This window comes from Blennius ocellaris (genome assembly GCF_963422515.1).
Source record: "Blennius ocellaris genome assembly, chromosome: 8".
In the NCBI taxonomy this organism is placed as follows: Eukaryota; Metazoa; Chordata; class Actinopteri; order Blenniiformes; family Blenniidae; genus Blennius; species Blennius ocellaris.
Window position 1 is genome coordinate 13,006,834 of NC_137657.1, and position 20,677 is coordinate 13,027,510.

Genomic DNA, 20,677 nt, shown 5'->3' on the forward strand with positions numbered 1-20,677 from the left:
TGGATATTACAGAAGCTAGTTTTTATTTGTTGAGACTGATTTTGAGAGTTGATAGAGTTACAGAAAGATGAGCAACCTTGCGTGCAAAGTGCATTTATGCATAATTTGTTGACCTGGATTATCCAATGATACTGTCCAACAATATTATTAGGTAATTACCACATGATATGAGGGATGAGATGTTTTGTGACTTAAAACCTGAAAACAACATAAGAAATGCAACTGGATTTGCAAAAACAAATGCATGTTTACCACTTTTGCTGATGCCAATAAAAAAAAAAAGTCATGAGCCGAATTGTGTTTTTTAATATTTTCTTCAGACATCATAAAAACATCTTGTTCATTTGTTCCCCACAACATTGATCTAAATCATATGCAATAATACATTGAACAAAAATGTAAATGCAGCACTTTAGTTTTTGCTCCCAATTTTTCATGAGCCGAACTCAAACACATGTTTATGTTACACAAAAGGCCAATTTTGCACTTCTCCTTTGACGAGATAATTCATCAACCTCATAGGTGGCATATCAAGATGGCGATTAAACAGCAGGATTATTATACGGGTGTGCCTCAGGCTGGCCACGACAATAGGACAATCTTGTTCAGTGTGTTTTTGTCTAATATGTAAAAAATAAATATATACAAGCCAATTCTTTTTCAACAGTATTGATTTTCGAAAGCAGTTGCAACATCAACACCAAATGACAAAAACAAACTCAGATATTAAGAACTTCGACTTTGTTGGATGCATGCCTCCATCTGATATAGTATAATTACTGGTCTTGTTCTGAAATATAAAATAACATTTTGCAGTTGTCTGCCAGTTTTGAATGTACAGCTTGAATTTACCACGGCACAGAATCTCAAAAGGTCAAAACGTTCCCATAACAAGTCACTTTATGTTCACAAACTACTTTTTACCAGCAAAACACATTAAAGATTAAAAGCTGCCTGGATTATTTTCCAATATATATTTTATCAATATAATGACAACTCAAAGGAAGTCGCAGAGATTCTGCATCACAGTAATACACTTAGTAAGCCTGTTATAAACAGGTCATATGTCTCATGCCAGTAATATAGCTGTTTTTTTAATGTCTTCTATAGGCAAATGCATTGCCCCTTCACCTCAAAATAACTACTTAAATGAGCATGTAACAAAGAATGCCATCATATGTTTTGTCTAAAGCAATCGGCTGGGATTCAGGAGGAATCACTAACTATGTTTTGTCATTGAGGACTTACCGCTCATGTGATATGCTCGATTCTTAAAGCGGTTCATGAAGTAAAGATAAGGCATGCCATTTATTATTAAGACCGTATCAGGAAGTTGATGGAATTTGCTAAAATATGAGCTAAAGTTGTTTTTGAGCTGGTTTGTGCAGTTTGAGGTGAAATGAATAGGTGATAGTTGGGATAGAAAAACTCCAAACATGTGCATTCTTCAATATATACCAAATGATAAGCAACACCAAATATAAATAAACAACCAATTAGAGAGCTCATCACAACATACAGGATTATTCTCAGAGATCACCCCACAAATTGGTTTTTTTCCACATTTTGTCTCATTAATTCAGCAGTAAGAGGCATGACGTACCTGTTTTGAATTAAAGACTAAAAATGACACAATGAAATCCACTTTGCACATAGTTTTAGTCCGGATGATGTCGAGTTCATTTATCTCATGACCTGATAGAAGAACAGTATCGTGATGACCAGGAAACCCAAGACCCACCAATAGGATTCTGCAATAAAAGACACAATTAAAGGTGTTTAGACAGAATCAACATTCTGTACGGATTTATGGTGCCAAATAAAAGTGTTCTGTGTTTTTTTTTTCTAGTCACACATAAATACCTGATTCTGGACTTTCGACTATGATGTTGACATGGATTGGAGAGTCCAATGCTCTGTGTGTCACCCTGCAGGTGATTTTAGTTCCCGGTAAGATGGTGGGGGGTACGGTAATGTGAGATGACAGGGAATACGTCCCGTCGCCGTGCTGCCGGTGGCTGGACAGAGCCCCACGATCCGCAAAGGGTTGAGGCTCCGTCTCTGAAGGAGAGAGGGAAAACCACTCCATCTGAAAAACAGAGAGCAGGAAATGAAATCTATCAATGAGTCCATTACTGTCAAGCTCTTATTTTCCTTGAAACGGTACCTTTCAATACGAGCTGAAAACTTTTACAAATGGCAAATGTATAATAGCGAAGCAAAGCAAAAACTACAATCACAAAAGCAAAAAAGCAAAAAAAAACTTTCATCCTCTTAAGTTTGGATTCTCCTCTTAGCCAAATATTTGGGTCTATATCCAAGTTTGTGCTGATTTTTCTCCAGCAATACTCTCAGAAAAGGCTGACTGATACAAGAATATTAACTTTTAAGGCAGTACACAAGACTTTCATTGGCCACTATGAGGCAAACGACATAAGTTGTGAGCAAAATATTAACATATTTTTGGCAAACGGTTGTTTACTAACACTTGTTTAAGTTTCTGGTATTATTAATTTGGTTAAATATTTCCCAATACAAGTATGTTCAGTTTTTAGTTTAAACAAACTCCCGAGAAATATGACTCATGTGACCTTTAACTCCTATTGCCTTGTTTACGTTTGGTTTGTTTCTTCGTTTCCATAATTAATTTATCCAGGGTTGCAGGAGGCTGCATCGCCAAACCATCCCAGGAAAAAAGACAGAGAGACAGACAATCTGTCAAAACTTCTCAAATAAGCGCAATTTAGACAATTAGGCACAAACACAAGTGTCTTGACTGTGAGAGGAAACAAAACACCTGCAATGTATATTAAAACTCCACACAGAAGGTAACTCAACTTGGATTTGAACCTGAAACCTTCTCACTATGAAGCAACAATGCTGATCACCACATCTCTTTGTAGCTCTATAATATATTATTTAGCATAGTTTTTTACTTTTGCTCTCGTTTTAAAATTGTTGAGTGTGTAATTATTTCTTGTGGTTCAACACATTAATGCAAACGTGTGGAGAAAGAATTTACTTTGACATGATAATCTAAATTGAATACCAGATTGAACTTTTTAACTTCCTTCGTAGCAGCAAAGAAGTTTATTCATTGTCAGTTTTAGTTGTTTTTTTTTATTATTATTATTATTTCTTCACCAATGTCAAAAAAAACATCAAACTTTGAGAAATTAAAAACAGACTCACTGACCTGACTATCCAGGGGATAATATTTACTGCAGTGGCAGCTCAACGTCTGAGGTGATTTCAACACAAGCTTCTCTTTTGAAAGTGAAACAAGCGGCGGCTCTGAAAAGAATCGCAGCAGAAGGAGAATCAACAGACACTCAACAGAAAACACGAATCAGTATGGAGGCAGACGAAGGGAAACTCACGGTGCATGTGGAGTTGAATGATCTGCTGGGAGCGGAAATGTCCAACACCGACCGTACAGATGTAAGTTCCTTCATCTGAAACCTTCAGCTTTTTCAGCGTAAGAGAAGCATTACCTTCACTCACAACCTGAGTAACGTCCATGCTTGAGTCTCGTCTCATCGCGTGCACTGCAGACACAAAATGTTTCATACTCTGAAATTGATACGCTTATTTCAAATTAATGCAAGAATCTTGGTATTCTTCTATGAATAACGATAATATAACAGAAGAGTAGTTTACCACAAATAACAAACGCAACATACATGATGAATCAACACCTATTTACATTTATATATCTATGAATTATAGTGACACTATACAAACCAAAAGCACATTCACTCTTAATGCAACAAAACCTTGAAGGCTCTCGGTGTAAAACTGTGCCTGTTTTCTTTGTGCAGTACTCACTTTCTGTGTTTCCCTCCACATCATCCAGCTGTGTCTTCATAACTAACACCTGGTGGCCTTTTCCCCGGTGCTGCAGTCTCCACTCAACGCTCACATCCTGTGCCAGTGGTGTGTCCTGCTGTTTGAAGCCACAGCTGAGGAGGACCCCCCCACTCAGAGGGGCAGATACAGACTTCGCCTGGGAGAACACCAGGAATATCACTGAAATACACAAAGCAACAAGGATGGCATTAAGGTTTTATTGTTTGTTTTTTTTATTTCCCAGAAAGCATTTCACCTCATTCTTTTAGGAATGAAGCATGAAGCCCTGAAGCCAACCTTTCGTCAGCAGAGTCCCGGCAGAGCTGAGAGGCAGACCCAGTTTGTTTTGAGCCGGTGTCGCCTGGTCCTTCTCCACCGCCAACGTCTCGAGTATCAGCGAAGCGCTCGACTCAACCCCCTCCACGTTGAGCGACACCATGAAATAAGCTGAGTCTGAACGTCTCTGGAGCTCTCGGGGAGAGTAGAGACTTATTTCACACGTCACCTCCTGGTCGTTGCAGTCGGCGTGAAGCAGCACCTCCAGGTTGGGGATCTCGGGGGATGACGCTGCCACAAAAAGCACGAGACAAGTTTCAAGTGAATGCACCTGCTGACAGTGCATCACACGCCATGCAAAGACGAGGTCTGAGAAATACCTTGAGCCTCAAATATTATGAGGTCAGGAACGGGAATGGAGGGGGCAACAAATGGAGTGAGCAGTTCGAGTGACTGATCGGGTCCCACTGGAACATCTCGCAGCACAAGAGTCATGGGAGTCCGGGCAAACATGGCACCGTTTCCCATCCCACCGTGTCCACCTCCGTCCTCCACCAGATCACAGGACAGTACCAGATCTGTAACTCCACCAGCTGTGAGGTGAAGAGGCATGTTGAAAATGGAGACACCTTTAAAATGGAGACAACTACAGTGTGTGTGAAAGTAATAAAGTCACTTGTTCAAATTGAATGACACACTACCATTACTTATGCATTTTACAGGTTCAACAGTCTCAAAACAGTGTAGTAGATTACACCACCAAGATGCTATTGTTTTCCAGCTCTGGACTTATCCTTAAAAACTCCCCTATGGAGATATATTTACACACTTTGTTTTACTTATTTAGTTTAGTTCCATTTCTCATTGTCTCAAGTATCATTTCAAAACAAACAAAAAAGGCAGTCTCCACCCAAGTGTCATGTAAAACTCCTTGAACTGATCACAGTGGAATTAATGAAAACTGACGTGAACATCATGACTACACTGAGTTAACTAAGTATATATATAAAGAGGTAGTTGTTCAATTCAATGACTTTAACGTGGAGACAGTGTGTAGTATAATCTCTAGTATTATTAGTAGTATTATCTCTTTAATAATGCTATTTCTGGTGGGACTGAACTGAGCTTGAAGCCACGTTGTGCATTACTTTCCCGTCTAAATATCTTAATTCCTTAGTCATTGTAAGGTTTCTTACCATAAACGCTGGTCATCACAAATCCAAGTAAAATGAACCCAGTCGTCATCGTGGATAAAAGGTTCTGCATTGTTGTAGATTAAAAGTGTAGTCCGTCATAAAACAACCCCCACTTCACTTTCACTTTTGATTTCAACCAGAAGTGACACATCATTTTGTCGATATCTGCTTCACATCCGAGTTAAACTTGCAGTCTGTCTTTGCCATGTTGATAACAACAAATAAATAAAAAGTATTAAGTATAATATCATTAACAAATAGACTCCTCTCGTCGTCGCTCTACTGAGCATGCGCAGAAAGCAGCCGCACAGACGTGAAAGTGAAAGTGAGCAGACGGGCTCATCCAATCAGCGCATCAGGGAATAGAGCCTTCATTTTCCCCAAGTACTTAAACATCCGTCAATTTGTCTTTAATGAAATGTTATGATTTCAATTGGAGTCATGCTCTGACCAGACAAAGGACTCAACTGGAATACATGGTGAGAAAGTTTGCAAATCATGTTTTGCATTATTGATTATCTTTCCAGTATCAAGTAGAATGAATGGATTTTGTCTGTAGTGTTTGCTCGTGTCGAGGGAAGAATAAAAGATTTAGGTACGAGCTCCACTCTCTGTCAAAAGATCCCCCTGTCCATGTGAGGGTTTTCTCCACCTACTCTGATGTTTCAGATTGACACCACAGCTCAAAAATGTTCATGTTGAAATGTAGTTCTAATGGCCCATCGATGTAAATGCGAGTGTGTGACTGTTTCTTGTCATTCTTCTCAGTCTTAACAAACAATTAAGGAGAGCACAATTAAATCGATTGAACTTGTAGAGAATTTTCAAACACTTTTAATGATATTAAAAGAAAATTAAAGTCCCACTTCATAACATTTTGAGATACAATATGCAGTGAAGTGACAAGCCAGGGCATAGCAGCTTCAATTAGTGCAACGTTTTAATATCACACCAGGTTGCAGAGTCACTGTGACTTTCAGTTCCCCTGCATGGTCGCATTGATCCAGTTCACATAGTTAGTGACTCTGGTATAAACTCCATATCTTCCTTTTATTCCGCAGTCTGCGCCCCAACTAACAATCCCTGCGACCCAGAATCGCCCATTCTCAGTCAGAGTAAAAGGCCCTCCACTGTCACCCTGGCAGGAGTCCTGGCCCCCATCAGGGATTCCCGCACAGAACATGTTGTCGGTCAGGTTTGGTATGTCGGATCTCGCCTGCTTCAGCAAAGTCAACGAATTGCTGCAGGTCTCCTGTGCCACGAGCGGTAGGTTCAAATAGTTCAGCCTGTTCGTAAGCATTCGTCTGTCTGCTGTTCCTGTGGTTCCAAAGCCTGATACCAGTCTGGGAAAGAAAAAAAAAAAAAACAGTTCAAGAAAAACATTAAGTTACTGAGTTCAGAGGAAGGTACACAAAGCACAATTGAAAGTATGATGAAAAAATATCTGATAGTTTGTTTTTTTGAATGTACCCAAGTAGGCCAGTTCCGTATGTTGCACCATCTGGAGGTAAGCACACTGGCATTACAGATGACCTAAACGTAATGGGGTCCTGCAGTTTGATCAAGGCAATGTCATTGTCGAAATTTACACGATGTGGATTGCGATATTCAGGGTGAACATGAAGAGAGGAAGGGACAATGGGAGAGCCCAGTTGGTTTGTAACTTCAGTAAGTCCCATGTAAACCTGCAAAAAGAAAAAGAGCACAGGAAGAAGTAAAGTGCAATCATGGAGGTGGAGGCTATGCAGATAAAACCCATGAATGACTTCACATACTTTTACAGAATCACTTGTCACTTTCTCGTTACCCTTCACCAGTACGTGAGCGGCGGTCATGATCCAGCGGTCTGCGATCACAATCCCTCCCCCTCTACTTCCGTCCACATTCAGAAGCACTTGCCAGGGGATTGTGTCATCAGGAGCATGATTGCCTCCGATGATCCTCTGAGTGAAAGAAATGCGTTTTGTTGGCAGGCCACAAACTGGAAGGGAAGGAAACATGCACATCGTGTCACTACTGGTCGAACCCGCAGCAGTCAGCCCGAGATCCGGTCTTAAAAGCTGATAAGTAATACCTGGAATGCACGTTGGACTGGCAATATTAATATTGGATCTCCAAATTCTGTTTGCCTCACATGTGAAGGTTACTGGGAAGAAAAGGAATCAAGACACAAGAAACATATGACGTAACATACAACAGCTGCGGCAGAAATCCTTTTGTCGATGTGAATTTATTGACTTACCATTCGCACCACCCAGGAGGTGATAAAACGGTTCATTACAATGATACTGAATGAGTGAAAGATACTGATTTTGATCGCCGGACAGGAAGGTCACTCCTCCATTGAGCAAAGGTTCAGGTTCTCCACAATCAATTACTGCAGATAAAAAAAAATAAAAAATACATTTCAATATTTCCAGAAAATCGAATAAGAGCTTATTTTTGCAGACTTTGATAGTGAATGTTTTTTGTGTTTGATCTAAATAAAACATACAGTGGCATTCAGGCAACTTGAGGTGCCACTGTCCATTACTTTGGCACATTGTGGAGAAACTGTCGATCTCTTGACCCTCCTGTTGGAAACAGTTTGAAAAATACCTTTTGAATTTACTTGAAATTTAAAACACAGGGAAGTTCACTTTAAGTATATATATATATATATATATCCGTTGTTGTGACTCAAGTAGAAGTTTCATCTCACAATCATCAGCTTGTAGCCTTGGTCGCAGCGAACGTAAATGTAATCTCTGTAGAAGTACTCAGTCAATCTGGGAGTTACTCTGCCTCGAGCTACATCGCCAGGAAATTGACAATCGACTCCTGCAAACGTTGTAAACAAGCAAAGACTATTCTATAACTGCTTTTACGTTGCGACTTTTGTGTATTAAGTTGCCATCTCGCGGAAAAACACGTTAAAAGAGTTTGACAGTTTGCATATGGGCTCCTCACTGTGTGTGCTGTAGTCCAGACTCCAGCCACTGCTCAGTCCTGCGTCGTCTGTTTGGTAGTTCAGCCTCACAACGTTTGACTTGGTGTGAATCAGTCCTGGGCTTTTATCGCCACATAGTTTCTTGTTTTTTTCTTCTTGGATGACCACCTTTTGAAAAGAGGGTTTACGTTTAATTGTTTGTTTTGCGCTTAATTATTGTTATTATTATTATTATTTTTATTTTTATTTTTTTTTAAAGGCCAGTGCTTGACATTACCTCCAACCAGTGATGGAGACATCGGGGGCCTTCCTCTGTGCCGACGCTCTCGATGTGGAAGTTGTCGGTGAAGTTAAGAGAGACCGTGAAGCCGGATTCGACGGCAATTACATACTGACAGGAAACGGCGTGGGGTGGGGGGCTGGGGTAACCTGGACTGGAAAGATGTCCCTCAGGTTCATCAAACAAGCCTCCGCTGCAGGATACTGGGTACGGAGATCAAACGTGAAATAACAAAATGAAAGAGTCATTTACTCAACCTCGTGTGTGTCAAATGTTAAAGTGGTTTGAGACTCAAACATGTAGTTGGGTAGGTCCTTTTAGTGTGTGGCCATAGTAGCTGGAGTGTTTGGTTCTGATTTGGCTCTCTGACAGTGAGATTTAAATTTTGAGGCCTAATGTTTACTTTAGATTTTTTTGTATTTGTAGTGTTATTGATACCTTCATTTTTTTGTTGTTGTTTACTGTGTGTCTGTTTGGGTCGGGACCGTAGTTTAGCGATAAGCACTCCCATGTCCTCTCACCCAATGCAAGCTGGCATCAGCCAAACTACCTGTGACCCCAGAGTGAGACCCTGGTGGATCACAGTGAGCCGACATTGTGACTGGTGCTCCACACTCACACACGCAGCTGCGCTGGTCAGACCGCAGCTCGTAGCCGTGGTGACAGGAGCACAGGTACGAGCCCAGAGTGTTGAGGCAGATCTGAGAGCAGAGGGGACCTGAGCCATCTTCAGGTTCTGCCGCGGAGCACTCGTCTACGTCTGAGGGTGAGACGCATTCAGCTTGTGAGAGGATGGAGCTGAACCGTGAAGCTGGTGGGGGGGGGGGAGGAGTTTTACCTATTGCCTGGTACTGAGCGGAGAAGCCCACGTTTTGGTGGCGCTCCGGGTTGTTGCCGTCTGTTTGAAATACGAGGGTGAGTTTGTTTCCCGGTGACACGATTGGCAGGTTGCCTGGGTGATATCCGTCTGCAGAGTTGTCACTGCCACAAAACTTTCCCAACAGCTTTTCACCGTAAAAGACCTAAAACGATCAGACAAACGTTGAAAAAAGCTTTGCATTGCTTGTGATACAAAAGCTGCATTGTGAGTCAAATAATATTTAACGCCAGTCATCAAAATTCTCATTCAAGAATACAAATTGTCCAAATTTATGTATGTGTTAGTATAAACATCAATCGAATAAACTGAGTCGTGGAATTTTTACATTGAGTAGCAATTAAGTATAAGAAATCCAAAAGACGTACATCATGAAGATTAATTTCCTCTTTGATCCCTAAAATGAATAATGGCACTGGAAACTGAGAAGCCATTGTTTAGATTTCAGTTATGCATTTAGCATTGTTTGATTAAGAACCGAGTTGATTTTACAATCAGAATCATGGATTCTGTCAAGCACACCAGCAGTAATGAGGTATTTATAGTGAAGTCACTGTTCAAAACTTTCACGTTGGGGAACTGATCTTAATTCCTATCTATTCCTCCATAACAGCAAACATGTGAACGTAAAGGCTGAACTCAAACCACCCAGGAGATCTGGAACTTGGCAGGAGTTGTAGTATCATCCTAATGCTCATACAGACCTGTATGGAAGTTTCTGCTCTCGGTCAGTGAAAGACACCAAATATAATTTCATTCTTGTGGGTGCAGTTTGCTGATGACCATCTAGCATGTGTATGCACTGATATATGCCCCTCTTATATGGTTGCCAATGACATTGCTAAAGAGCAAAGCTGAAGTTACATCCACTCAGTATTCAGATTGACAATTTTCAAATTTGCGATGATTTCAAATATGTGTTTAGAAAAGAACTCTGACTGAAAGCGAGTCGTAATAGCAGTCTGCGGAAGCTTCGATGTCCAGGTGGCTGAAGGTGAGTCTTATCTGGTGCCCCTCAGGTACGTGGAGATCCCACTGCTTGTGCAGGTTGGGGGGGTAGGGCCCGGGATACTGCGGAGAGAGGACCTCGCCGTGCATCGGAGGCTCTGGCAGGCGCCAGCACTCACACACTGACAAACAGAGAAACCTGGGGTGCATGAAAAGAGAGTTTGATCTGTTTACTAAAAGTCAGGTCATCCGGGCCAACGGTCCAAAGTTGGTGCAAACAGAAGAGAACAAACACAACCAATACAACTGCGGTAGTCACATAATATTGTCGAGCATTATTCATGAAATGCTTTGTGATTCATCATTCAGTCAACGTATTAGGTTAAACACTGTTTACAGGTGCTATTGTTTTCAGGATTGGAGCATGACATTAAATAAGGAGGAACTCTCAAGGGATTTCAGCAACAAGCAAAAATATTCGCAATTAATAGGCAATTTTACCAAAAAAAAAATCTGTTGTTATGTACAACAAACAAGAGAGCTGGAAAAACAACTTACCAGATTATACAGGAGGTCCACCCCATAGTTTCAATCACGCACCTGAGCTGCTCTGCTGTTGTAGAAGCAAATGTCTTCCATTCAAGTGAAACATTAATGTCATAAGGGCTGTCGTTCCCAGTGTTTAGCAACACACTGCGTTAATGCCGGGAATAGGTAGGCCTTGTTTGGTTTGGCAAAATCGGTGAATGCTTCACTTTGAAGAAAGCGTAGCAGAGAAATGTTTCCTCTCAAAACACAGACCACAGCGCAAGGAGAATAAAATAATAATACAACACTCAAAAGGAAATATCATTATTCTTTGAAAAATGCTTTCAGTTGGCACTGTGGAATTTAAAAACCAAATAAAAGAATATACAGTACAGACCAAAAGTTTGGACACACCTTCTCATTCAAAGAGTTTTCTTTATTTTCATGACTATGAAAATTGTAGATTCACACTGAAGGCATCAAAACTATGAATTAACACATGTGGAATTAGATACTTAACAAAAAAGTGTGAAACAACTGAAAATATGTCTTATATTCTAGGTTCTTCAAAGTAGCCACCTTTTGCATTGATCACTGCTTCGCACACTCTTGGCATTCTCTTGATGAGCTTCAAGAGGTAGTCACCTGAAATGGTCTTCCAACAGTCTTGAAGGAGTTCCCAGAGATGCTGAGCACTTGCTGGCCCTTTTGCCTTCACTCTGCGGTCCAGCTTACCCCAAACCATCTCGATTGGGTTCAGGTCCGGTGACTGTGGAGGCCAGGTCATCTGGCGCAGCACCCCATCACTCTCCTTCTTGGTCAAATAGCCCTGACACAGCCTGGAGGTGTGTTTGGGGTCATTGTCCTGTTGAAAAATAAATGATGGTCCAACTAAATGCAAACCGGATGGAATAGCATGCCGCTGCAAGATGCTGGTTCAGTATTCCTTCAATTTTGAATAAGTCCCCAACAGTGTCACCAGCAAAGCACCCCCACACCATCACACCTCCTCCTCCATGCTTCACGGTGGGAACCAGGCATGTAGACTCCATCCGTTCACCTTTTCTGCGTCGCACAAAGACACGGTGGTTGGAACCAAAGATCTCAAATTTGGACTCATCAGACCAAAGCACAGATTTCCACTGGTCTAATGTCCATTCCTTGTGCTCTTTAGCCCAAACAAGTCTCTTCTGCTCGTTGCCAGTCCTTAGCAGTGGTTTCCTAGCAGCTATTCTTCCATGAAGGCCTGATTCACACAGTCTCCTCTTCACAGTTGTTCTAGAGATGTGTCTGCTGCTAGAACTCTGTGTGGCTTTGACCTGCTCTCTAATCTGAGCTGCTGTTAACCTGCGATTTCTGAGGCTGGTGACTCGGATGAACTTATCCTCCGCAGCAGAGGTGACTCTTGGTCTTCCTTTCCTGGGCCGGTCCTCATGTGAGCCACTTTCTTTGTAGCGCTTGATGGTCTTTGCGACTGCACTTGGGGACACTTTCACAGTTTTCCCAATTTTTCGGACTGACTGACCTTCATTTCTTAAAGTAATGATGGCCACTCATTTTTTTTTAGTTAGCTGCTTTGTTCTTGCCATTATACAAATTCTAACAGTCTATTCAGTGGGACTATCAGCTGTGTATCCACCTGACTTCTGCACAACACAACTTATGGTCCCAACCCCTTTTATAAGGTAAGAAATCCCACTAATTAAGCCTGACAGGGCTCACCTGTGAAGTGAAAACCATTTCAGGTGACTACCTCTTGAAGCTCATCAAGAGAATGCAGAGTGTGTGCAAAGCAGTAATCAGAGCAAAAGGTGGCTACTTTGAAGAAACTAGAATATAGGTGTATTTTCAGTTGTTTTACACTTTTTTGTTAAGTACATGTTTCCACATGTGTTAATTCATAGTTTTGATGCCTTCAGTGTGAATCTACAATTTTAATAGTCATGAAAAGAAAGGAAACTCATTGAATGAGAAGGCGTGTCCAAACTTTTGGTCTGTACTGTATATATATATATATATATATATATATATATATATATATATATATATATATATATATATATATATATATATATGAAGGATGAAGACACAAAGAAAAGGAACTTTCCAATTTCATATTCTTTTTGATATGCGGTTTATTGTTATTGTTTTTAATGTTTTGTCTGTATGCACTGGGAATGATTCTTGTGCCCCGTGACTCTGAAGAGGATAAAACAGCATGAATGAATGGATATTTTCTATAAATCTGGTTGGTGTAGTGCCACTCTTCCCTCATGGCAAGAAGATCCCCTTTTGGGGCTTCTGGGACATTTGTGGGGTTCAATGTTAGCTTTCTCTCTGTGCAGGGCACACTGCTTCTCTCTCACCACCTGATGACATTCTCCACTAAACTGAGGGGATTTTGAGAATTAAAAGCGTCAAATATTAAATGCGATTGTGCATCCAGTTTATATTTTAGATTATATCTTTCCAACAACTAACCAGTTCTCTTCTTTTAGTATTTCACTTACTCTTTTTCTACCACGAGGGGGCAGTATTTACATTTCGATGACATTGTTTCCTTGGATGTTTGAGGAAAGTGAAGCATAACCCTGATAAGTGTAAAAAAAAAAAGAAACACACACTCACACAAACACACAAAAAAATAGACTGGAATCTGTACGTAATCAAGTAACAAAGAGAAAGAGATACACAATAATCAAATCTGATGATCAGAAATATATTTATTGCGTTTTACAATATATGTATTTTTTTTTAAACTGCCTGTTTACAATTCCAGAAGCTCAAATCAGTGTTATGTCTGATAACATTGTTCAAACTTTACCTCCTTACTTAAATAAAGGAGATGGATTCTTTCTGTGTTCACCAAATAGTTTTCACACAAGAGAATATGTTTTAGTATAGAAATGACGATAATATTGCTACTTATATCAATAACAGGGTATTGTTGTTATTTCTCATTGTAAAACAAGCTCAAACGCCATGCAAATGTATTTTAGGGGTCAATAAAGTTCAATGTGACCTGTCCTGGTTTTAACACAGAGTTCCCACAATACTATCAAGGATATCCGCCAAACCATCTTACGTGGGTAAAGCGCATTTGAAAATATCAATGAATAGATAGATGGAGTTCAGAATCACCAAATATTGGCACACTGAAAGAAATTTAGTATTGTTTATTTCAAACAGGCGTCCCTATGACTGCCCACTCTCGACGCAGCTCGTCGCTTCACCCTTTGATTGGCTGGGACTGCCAAAGTCCCGCCTTTCAAAAATATCGCGTGATCCGATTGGAAGATAGCACGCGTGTATGTTGCATACCCAGCATACACTGCGGCATTATAGTATTATTAAACTTATAAAACTGATCCATTGTTTGCTATATTCGTGTTTTGGACATTAAAATAACATAATTTGAGACTTATGTTTATATATTTGTGGTTGAATTTGTTAAAGACAAAAATGACACCATGACTCAGGGGTTGGTATCCGTGTGAGTAATACTTCGGAGCAAACGCCAGTTCTACAGGAATGATTGCTCTTTAGATATTTGTCTAGAAGGCTTCTCATAAAGAGAAGCCCCCTCTTTGTGTTTAAAGTAAACAACCTACCAAGTAGATATGATCGAACAACTGCAGATCTCATCTTCACCAAATATTTATATTACTATGATAATGTTACATGTCAGCATCATAGTTTTCCATGTAGGTACGGGGAAAGCAACCAGTTGTCAGCCTATTGTCGGTTAGATGTTCATCTTCACAACAACCTCTGATCTCTAGAGGAGGTAGGGTTACTGGGTTCTACTGTTAAACCCCACAGACACGTTTAAATATGTCCATAGCGTTAAAGTCCCAAGAGCCTGACCTCCCACGGTGCAGCATAATGCAGCACAACAAGCTATGTGCAAACAACAGATTGGTCATCATCTGGAAAGCTCAAACTAAGTTCCTCAGGACAGAGGGTTTTCAACTGCGGGATGGTTATAGCTCTGTCTCCAAGCTGTTAGATAACATTCGCCCCCCTTGTTTTTAATACTGTCATCAGGTTTGGTACAGATCAGTGACACCCTGACAGAGGAGGTGGGTTCCGGGACAGTGACGCTTCCAAGCTGCACCCATTGCTTAGGAATAGTATCTCTTTGATAAGTGTCCAGTAGGTTTCTCATAAAGAGAAGCCCCCATTTGATTGTTCAATGTAAATAATGGTACATTAAAAACACACGAGGGACAATATAAATTTGTTTCATGTGTCTGTTAGCAATATTAAGTCACCATTACTATATACCCGTACATAAGGAGCATTTTACACGTGTGATGTAAGAGAAGCAAATGACAGGAAATACCCCCCAAAAAAAGGCTTTCAAATGTCAGCAGATTTTATTGTTTAATATTTGCCATCATTAATTGGAAGCAGTACACCACAAAACTAAAACACGGTTACAGTTGAAATCATCTCAGATTTGTTGATGGGCAAGTTGCCAATCTAAATTTACTGAGGTGTTTTGTAAAAACATCTTTTAGACTAAAATGCTTTCATTCTTTGTAAATGTGTGCCTTAAATTTTGGTTTGCCGCAACATTAATCGTTTTTTTTTTTTTTTTTTAAGTCACTTTCAATGGTGCAAGTATTTGTTATATTGTCTTGTGCCGTCATATTATAAAGCTCATTTTCAAATACAATGAGTAACATGTGATTTGATTTCTGGTGTGGCATGAGGTAATCATTCCTGGCTGCTCTGAGGTGTAGTGGTGAGTAATGTCATAATATTGTAATACTCCCCCTGCGTGTTGGTTTTCTTCACACACTCCAGTTTCTCTCACAGACCGAAACCTTGTGTTTGAGGTTATTTGGTGACTCTAAATTGCTCCTCGTTGTGGAAATGAGGTTCAGTGAGTTTCTCACCATGTATTTGCCCTGGAGTGAGTAATGATAATGTAGTATTACATCTGATAATTGCAGCAGGGTTAATGGTTCATCGTCGTAAATGGAAGCATGAAATTATGTGCATCTGAAATATTTATTATGAAATATCAGCTGAATGTATGAAAGTAAAATTGCAAATTGCATCAATAATGCTGGGAGATTTGAGTACAAGTCTTAATTATTTTCAGTGTTTATATGAGGAATCAGTCCTCAAGCGCATTGCGATGCACTTTATTGTAAATATTTCCTCCTTCAACCATCTTTGTGACTAAGATTTGTTTGTCGCTATTGTGTTTTTAATCCAGTCTAAGTAATTCTCCACCTTGGTGTAGTAACCCTTGTTCTCCAGGAGGCGACAGGGGGCCCCCCAGGAGACAATGCCAGCCAGATAATAAGGCCCGGTGCCCACAGTCAAGGAAGGAAAAACCAGCGGCCCCCCACTGTCCCTCTTGCAACTGTCTTTCCCGCTCGCTCCAGCGCAGAACATGTTGTCAGAGAAAACCATGGCTTCGTTGGACTGCGAGTTCGGTGTACTTCTGCAGGTATCGAGGGAATAGACCCCGATGTGTGCATATTTCAACAAAGCTGATGCGGCGTGAGTCTCTGTCATACCCCAGCCTGACACTGTGCCAATTTCATTGACCGTCACACCCATGTTAACGTCTGGCAGGCAAATAGGAAGGAGGTTTGGCCCAAAGTTAACCCTCGAAGTGAATTTTATAAGAGCAATGTCGTTGTCAAAATTAGTGCGGAAGCCACTGGAAAGCGGCCTTTCGTACCCCGGATGGATTATGATCTTCTCACTCTTCAAGAGAGTTACGCCGGCCCCGCTTGACTTTCTTCCGTCCACCAGTCCACCATAAAGCTGCAGAGTTGTTTCCAAGATCCCGTCCACAACGTGAGCTGCTGTGACGGCCCATCGATCGTTGATCAGAGACGCTCCCGCTCTTGGACTTTTGATCAACAGATGCCAAGGTATTTCCCCCAGCCTTGCATTTTCTCCTCCCAAAATTCTGCCTGCACTTCCAATGTGTCTCTGAGGCCGACCACACACTGAAACCATCAACAGAAGTCATCAATAAAGAGAAATCTTCCAACACAATTTGGGCAAATCATGTTTAGATCCCTACCTGGAACGCATTTTGGCATATTTGTTTCTCCACCAGCTGATACCCAATCACCACTGGCATTGCAAGTGTATTTATCTGATAACGTGAGGAATTTTATTTGTTGACATTGTAATCCAACATTAGAAACAGAAAATAAATGAAATGTGTAGGAGCTTCCTATACTCACCATCTCCTTCCAGTGTGTAGTACTCTGAGATGCAGTGAAACTGGATCTGGGCTTCATACTGAGTCTGTGGCGTATCTGAGCCCACCAGCTGAAGCACGCCGTCATTTGGGATTTCAGGAAAGCCACAGTTTACAGCTATACATATATGTATAAAAAAATAAAAAAAATTTCAACAAAATAAATCAAAAGTATTACCAAAGAGCAAAAAAAAAAACCAAAGAATGAAATAAACAATAAAGAAGAAAAAGGAATCTCGGTCGATATTCTTACGTTCACAGGTGTGACTGGGCGCCCATGAGCCTGAGCTCTGGCACGTCGTCTCATACTGTGACGACAAGGTGTGGACGCCATGCTGCATTGCAAAACGTTGTTAAGCCTTTTTGTTTTTGTTGCTGTCCTTTCATAATCATTGCTGGATGTTCCTGTCAGTACAAATATTGCTTGTGTGTCATTTGAGGGATTCAAACCAGCACTCACCGTCGCCACGACGTAGCCAACGTCACACGTCACTGTGACTTTTTGCCCACGGTCGTGCTCTGCCTTCTGAGGAGTCGCCGTGGCGTGTGCAGTCACCGTCCCTGAACACACCTTATCTGCAGTCAACATGTGAGAAAAAGTGTTAAAAAATAAATAAATAAAAACGTCTCCAGTGACTCTTTTTCTCATAGCGTCTCGTGTGAGGAGGAAACTGTACCTCGGGTCTGGAAGTGCAAGTTGAAACCTTTGTTGGTGCCAAAGCTGTCGGAGGTGAAGTGGATTTTGACGTCATTTGAGTGCGTGAGGACGGGAGATGGAGGCGGCGTGTGTCCACAGAATGGCCCGAGAATCCCAGAGGGAGTTTCAATCTGGAAATAAATAAATAAATAAATGTTACTATCACTGTTATTTATTATGACCAATAATAATAATAATAATAATAATAGAAGATTTGATGAAATACCTTCTCCAGTTTTAGAACACAATGAGACATTGCAGATAAGAAGCAATGAGTCAAGTGTAAACTAACATGTATATATATATATACCTTTTGTCACCTTCAGCACCTGGAATTATTTTAATTCAGCAGGTAAGCAAAGTTATTTTCAAGCATTTCTCAGTTTTTTTTCTCATTTGTGTGGGACCAAATAGGGTTTGTTTTTGGGTAATTTTTTAGTTCAAGTTACAATAATCATAAACACTGTAATGAGCTGCTTCTTTTGAGACTCACCCTTTGAAATATAAATCAAATGTACTTGCTGTAGCAGGAGAGTTCAATAGTAATCTAAAGGAACGGCTGCTAAGCAGCACCTGCGCAGGTATAGATCAATGAATACTTATAACAATGCAATAGTAAAGAAAGACAGGAATAATAACAGACTGTGTATGGTGTTTGATGCGTCAATATATAAGAGTTCTCCTTGTTTGTTAATGGAATCACCATGTTTTATGCTCCTGACATGGTGGTTGCGGTTTGTCACTGTTATCTGAGTTTATTCAGAATTGAAAACTAACCAATAAACTACAACCACAGTGCCCAACAAGACTTCAAGTTGTCGAGGGCTTTGATTGTGTGCATGAGTGATGGTCCGCCACTGTGTTAGATGCACTTTTGATGGAATGCAACCTCAAATGTCCACATGTTCCACTTTCTTTCTTTTTTTTTTTTTTTCAGATTTCCTCATCTTTTTTTTTTTTGTATTTCCTCATTCTTTTTTTTTTTTTTTCTTCCAGCGACATGAATTTACAGATTTCCCCAAAACCACTCTTCTGTGGGTAAAGTTACTTACCCTAAGTGCATCAATGCAATGACCATTAGGGCTTTTTTCCACATCAAAGACAGAGAAGTGCAGCTCCAACTGGAGGTGATCCTCCACAGAGAGGCTGTACAGACAGTTGGCGTTCTCAGCGTACGATCGAGGCCACATGGGACTGGATATGTCGCCTTCGTTCAGTCCAGAGAGATCCACGGAACAACTCACTGTGGAGTCAGATAAAATTCCATTGTCATCATCGCATTGCCATTTTGCAAGCTTTATCGAGCTTTTTAACTCTCTTCCGTTTTATCAGTCGCCACCATGCGACCCTTTCTGCTTCCTCAATTTTCCCCGTTTTCACTTCATGTTTCACTTTTATTCACTCCTGCCTGGTTTGCTTGCGTCTGTGTCCCCTTCGTCTCGCTGTGATATATTGTTTCGTACCAGAGCAAGTGTGTTTGTCTTTGGCCAGCTGGTAACCATGGCGACAAGTGCAGTGGTACCCGCCGATGAAGTTGTGACAGAACTGGGTGCATTCGTTGTTTGGGTCGTCTCTGCATTCGTCGAAGTCTAACAGAGAAAATAAAGGTTAGAGATAGAAAAGCAACATGAATGGACCATTTGGTTTCACATGAGTTTTGGCAACAACAATCTGCAATTACCATGATTTGTTGAATTTATTTAAAAAATCAAACTATGAATGCAACATGTTCTGCAATCCAAAGACGATGTGGAAAAATAAAATGAGCACCAATACAATGAAATATGGTTGATACACGCAGCAAATTCTCCGTGCTGCTCTCCTTATTTTTATATTTTAAGTTTTTATTTACCTTTGATAGTATAAAACCCTCTGAAGCCAGTGTGCCTCTGGGTGTTTGAGTAGTCAGAGTGAAAGGACAGGGAGAGGCAGCCACCAGAGGAGGAGACGAGCGAAGGATTCACTGTAGACTGAAGCTCTTTAAACCCCATGTTCCCACACAGAATGGAAATTAAGCCGCCATCTGAGTAAACCTGAGCGGGAAAGACAGGGGATCTGAAAATTGGGTCCCCGAAAGATACAACAATGCAAAGGTATTTACTTGAATATTGACCCCTGACCTTTATTGCATCGTTCACACAATCCTGGCTGTCCTCCATGTCCAAGTGGACGAGCCTGATGGAGAGGGCGTGGCCTTTCGGGGCACAACGGCTCCAGTTCAAACTGGCATGAGGTGAATATCCGCTGGGGTACCCGGGGGACTCAACCCACCCCAGCAGCATCGAATTAGTCGAATGAAAGAACAGCAGAAGCGAGAGACTGAGGGAAGCAAAGGAGAGAAAAAACAATCGTACAAAAGAAATTCTAATTTAATGTTTGGGGAGACCAAATACACCAAACACAGAAAAGCTAAATCGTTACTGGTTACACACATCCAGCTAGCGTTTTAAATACTCTAAACATATCCGGCAAAAGCTATCATCTGCTTTATTGCACTAAAGTGTAAAACCTACCTTATTGTCAACATCATGATCCGATCCAAAGCCATGTCAAATAAACTTGAAAAATAAATCTCGTTTCCTTTTTCTCTCCAACTTCATATCTCACTCACCCTCCTCCTGCCCCCCCCCCCCCCCCTCTTCCTCTCACACACATATTTTGCACCCGTAAGCACTCGTGGATCTATTTCTAGATTGTTTTACTGTAATAGAGGAGTGACTGCGGGTAAAAAGAGGGGGTGATAATCTAACCTACTGCATTTAGAGCTCGTGATATTCCTGCACCTCCCGCACAAAACATATTTGAAACAATGGAGATGGAGGGAAAGGAAAGGGTGTAGTGGAAAGAGGAAATCTGTCA

General features: G+C 40.8%; 3 protein-coding genes across 3 annotated transcripts; all 3 read right to left on the reverse strand.

Moving 5' to 3' along the window:
• Positions 1-315: 315 nt before the first annotated feature.
• On the reverse strand, positions 316-5,450 carry tapbpl (TAP binding protein like). The gene is made up of 8 exons (XM_080500771.1): positions 5,322-5,450; positions 4,506-4,718; positions 4,147-4,416; positions 3,829-4,029; positions 3,381-3,548; positions 3,197-3,294; positions 1,864-2,089; positions 316-1,751 (listed from the first exon to the last, which is right to left on the reverse strand). The coding sequence occupies exons 1-8, from the start codon at positions 5,389-5,391 to the stop codon at positions 1,684-1,686; spliced, it is 1,314 nt and encodes a 437-aa protein (XP_080356897.1). The 5' UTR covers positions 5,392-5,450; the 3' UTR covers positions 316-1,683.
• An 847-nt stretch (positions 5,451-6,297) lies between these two features.
• c1r (complement component 1, r subcomponent) lies at positions 6,298-14,223 on the reverse strand (the record flags this gene model as incomplete). Its single annotated transcript, XM_080500486.1, has 16 exons — positions 6,298-6,573; positions 6,661-6,664; positions 6,792-7,006; positions 7,097-7,302; positions 7,396-7,467; positions 7,564-7,698; positions 7,816-7,894; positions 8,023-8,141; positions 8,271-8,418; positions 8,528-8,733; positions 9,150-9,290; positions 9,369-9,552; positions 10,347-10,513; positions 11,619-11,722; positions 12,231-12,357; positions 14,205-14,223. The coding sequence occupies 16 exons, from the start codon at positions 14,221-14,223 to the stop codon at positions 6,298-6,300; spliced, it is 2,202 nt and encodes a 733-aa protein (XP_080356612.1).
• Positions 14,224-15,202: 979 nt separating this feature from the next.
• c1s.2 (complement component 1, s subcomponent .2) lies at positions 15,203-20,411 on the reverse strand. Its single transcript, XM_080500253.1, has 11 exons — positions 20,332-20,411; positions 19,939-20,137; positions 19,671-19,851; positions 19,282-19,407; positions 18,871-19,061; positions 17,799-17,949; positions 17,582-17,697; positions 17,375-17,456; positions 17,105-17,239; positions 16,939-17,013; positions 15,203-16,861 (listed from the first exon to the last, which is right to left on the reverse strand). The coding sequence occupies exons 1-11, from the start codon at positions 20,364-20,366 to the stop codon at positions 16,077-16,079; spliced, it is 2,076 nt and encodes a 691-aa protein (XP_080356379.1). The 5' UTR covers positions 20,367-20,411; the 3' UTR covers positions 15,203-16,076.
• Positions 20,412-20,677: the final 266 nt, after the last annotated feature.